At 42.0% G+C, this 3,717-nt stretch overlaps 1 protein-coding gene across 1 annotated transcript; it reads left to right on the top strand.

The window, feature by feature from the left end:
- The first annotated feature begins 2,501 nt into the window (after positions 1 to 2,501).
- LOC147966759 (uncharacterized) lies at positions 2,502 to 3,353 on the top strand. The gene has a single exon (XM_087527381.1). It carries the CDS (start codon positions 2,633 to 2,635, stop codon positions 3,176 to 3,178), a length of 546 nt encoding a protein of 181 aa, XP_087383507.1. The 5' UTR covers positions 2,502 to 2,632; the 3' UTR covers positions 3,179 to 3,353.
- Positions 3,354 to 3,717: the final 364 nt, after the last annotated feature.

Raw genomic sequence — 3,717 nt, 5'->3', positions numbered from 1 at the left:
ATTTATCATTTTCAGTTTTTTTTGTTTGTATGATGTCTACACAAGTACATCTATTCTTAAAGATATGAATATATGTCGATTGAGCTAACGCAATGAGTTATTTGTACAATCTCAGTGGCTAGTCTATCTCCATTAAATGTGACCTTTCTTGTGGCCATTTTGAATTACTTTGTAGCTCATGTCACTCCTATTTATACATGCACATGTCTCTTGGATTGATACCAAGTAGCAACTATACCACCAACAACACAACACAACATAGAAGCAAGATATCCATTTACTAATCCATTGAATTTCATCACAGTCACACCAATTTATCAATACATCATCATAGCGGGCCCTAACCTCTACTAGAAAACAAATATATAATCCAAAAAATAAAGAAATCAAATGGGCCATTTAACCATGAACCAAGCAACAATAAGGCCTCCTTTAAGAAGATTAGTTCAGCCCTACAAGATTCGGGACAGCTATGTGCCGCCCATACCGATTCCTAGTCCGAATCGCCTACTGGTGACGACTAGTGCGCCGGCCCACTTAGCGCGGTTGGTCGCTGCCGCTCATGGCGGTCATTGTAGGTTCACTCGCTTCATCTTTTTTTTCATGTTCATTCTCTTTTATTTTATATTTTTTCATCCATTTTCTTTGGGTTTTATTTTCGCATTACTATGGTTTCTTTGTTTTCTCATATATTTTTTCTGTTTTGTCTTATTTTCTTCACTATACTTTGGTTTTTCTTTGTTTCTAGTTTTGTTTTTTTACGATTTTCTTTGCTTTTGTTTTTGTTTCATTGTCGTTTCCTTATTGGTTTCTGTTTTTCAACACATGTCTACCATTTCTCAATACAAAACGTGCATTTTTATAGCACGAGTGAAACATTTTTCTTATATATGTTGGACATTTTTTAAATACATGATGTACATTTTTATAAAATACACGTTATGAACACTTTTAACTTTTTACAAATATACATTTTACATTTTTTAATGACAATAAACATTTTTTTACATTGTATAAACATTTTTGAAAATTGCATGGACATTTTCTGGAAACACGTGAATATTTCTTTAAAATGTCACATACATGTTTTGATCCTAAGTGAACATTTTTTGACATTGTATATAACATTGTTTTTAAAATATCACAAACATTTGTTTTGAAACATGGGAATATTTCCATAAAATGTCACGTACATTTTTAATGGTACCAAACATGTTATTTTATTACACAGACATGTTTTTTATATTGTATACATATTTTTTACTAAAACGTTTTTTTGATTTTCACGAACATTTATTAAAATTTATCAATATTTTTAAAAACTACGCTAACAACTTTTTCATACTATTATAACAATTTTTTCAAATCTGTGAGTTTAAATTTAATTTAAGTTAACAAATATATGCATTTCAAATAAAATAAAATAAATATTTTTTCAAGTGATGTTAGTTTGACGTTAGCCTGATGACCAACATCCCTACTGGTCAGGCCCACCAAATGCTCCCCTTCAGGCGACGCGAGCTACTCTCCCGCTACAAGCAAGACATAGCCGCGCCCTACAAGATTGCCTTGTAAGAAATGCAGCCGACGGAACTTTTGGAATGTGTCGCCTACCAAGAGAACCGGCCCAAAACTCTCCGGCCGTTTGTACTTGCCTGGTCACAGTATACCCTAAAAAAACTGGTCACAACATGTGTGGGGACCAGGGGCATGGTTACCCTGCCCCTCTCATCCCTCTTTCCACATGTATGACCATCACTATCTTATCGCCGCATTCACCACGCTCAACCATCAGCACGCTCGGCGCCACATGTTCAATCACCACCCCTTGCGAGTTGCGAGTAAGATCGTTTGCCTTTGAGAATCACCTTTCTCGGCCATGGCATGCCTCTCGCTGCTACTGCGTCCCTGTGCATGTCAAGCGCCGCTCCGGGTTTTCGCTCTGGTGACAAACCTGGATTTGAGCTATTTTGTCGGAAAATTTGAGTAAACGCAAGTCATGGGTTAAAACTTGATCTACGCATTTCAATATTCAAACTTCGAAACAAAAAAGAGGAAAAACACGTAGAAGGAGGGACAAGGTTGTGCCACTTGGCATAATACCAAAATGTTGTAATACAGTAGCATTTCCGGGGCCACATTTGTCTCTAAGACAAATTAAGTCGATCACCTGGCACTTGAGACAGGAGTAGCTAGAAACATTTGACTCAAATTCAGTTGCTGAACTAGTCATATGTAATTATATATGCAATGAAATCTATCTTGATTTTCCAAGCACAAGCCTACAAAATGAGGATGACCAAACCTTAACTGGAAAGTTATAGAAACGGTCCGGCTGCAGGCCGGCCAGAGCTAACCAACAAACAACTTGACCAGAAAAACAAGTGTCCCGGCCGGCAGGATGATGGAAAGAATCACTTAACAAAAGCATCACACACATCATCATACAGTAATGTGTAGTAAGTTAGTGACATACACTTGCATTTCTCCATCGTGCTTGACCTTGGCTACCTTTGCGTCTCCGATCTCCCCAAGACTAGTACTACTCTCTAGCTAGCTGCATTCCAAGGCATAAACCCTAGCTAGTTTTCTCCAGCCAAGCGTAGTCTGGTCCGATCGATCGAGTTCAGGCATGGAGCTGGGTGATGGGGGAAGGAAGGAGGAGGGTGGAAGAAGGACTATGCGTAGCAGCAGCGGCGACGGCGATGACGACAGGCAGCGCCCCTACGACGGCGACGACGACGACGAGGGGACGAGGCAGCCGTACAAGTGCGCGTTCTGCAGGAGGGGGTTCCCCACGGCGCAGGCGCTCGGCGGCCACATGAACGTGCACCGGAAGGACCGGCCGGCCACTAAGGCGGCGCCAAGGGGCGCCGGCGTCTGCGGTCAGGAGTCGCCGGCGGTCATCGACGCGCTCCTGGCGTACGGAGTGCTGGCTCATCCGGAGGTGAGCGGCGCCGCTGGAGGGAGCTCCAGGATCCGTGCCCAGCGGCCGCCGCGGGAGCTCCGGCTGTTCGGCCATGTCGACGACGCCGGTCGTGGCAAGGAAGATCAAGGTTGGGGCGCCAGAGATCGAGGAGGGTGCCACGAAGCCAAGGATGATGCTGGCGATCACGGCGAACAAGAGGAGGAGGAGGAGTTGGATTTGGAGCTGAGACTCGGTGCTGCGGGTCAGTGATGCGATCGACTTGCTTCCATGCATCTTCTTACTCCATCATTTTTTTGCTCGGAAATGTGCATGGTATCGAGCCCGATTGAGTTCTCAGTTTTGGGTTTGGAAATTTCAGCGCTGAACAAGTTCTCCTGTCAATAATTAAAGCGACTTGTGAAGGTGGTGGTGATGAACATATATATGACAGCGCAACATTGTGAGGGTTTTGCTTATGATCGATGTTTTTTTCTTCATAGAAAAAGATATGTTTTCCACTAGTGATTAGATCTATATGAATGCATGCACTATTGTTCATTAAGCAAAATAACCAATTAAGGTTCACATATAAGGATTTAGAAATCTGGTTCTCAAAAAGATTACTATGGTATGACATGGAACTAGCTATTCTGACGCTGACAAATGTCTGACTTTAGTATTCCCTCAGATCCATATTAGCAGCGACAATTAACATGGATCGGAGGGAGTAGGTACCTTGGATTTGGGATTTTATTCGGGACCTATACATGTGTACGAAGAAGATATTACGGTTGGTTTCAATATTCATG

This window comes from Triticum urartu, chromosome 6A (assembly GCF_056163025.1).
Source record: "Triticum urartu cultivar PI428250 chromosome 6A, HENAU_Tu73, whole genome shotgun sequence".
NCBI classification, from domain to species: Eukaryota; Viridiplantae; Streptophyta; class Magnoliopsida; order Poales; family Poaceae; genus Triticum; species Triticum urartu.
The sequence above is the reverse complement of the archived record's forward strand: the minus strand, read 5'-3'. Positions and strand labels throughout refer to the sequence as shown.

Coding starts and splice junctions, on each gene's coding strand:
- LOC147966759 (XM_087527381.1), top strand. CDS start 2,633: ATGGAGCTGGGTGATGGGGGAAGGAAGGAGGAGGGTGGAAGAAGGACT.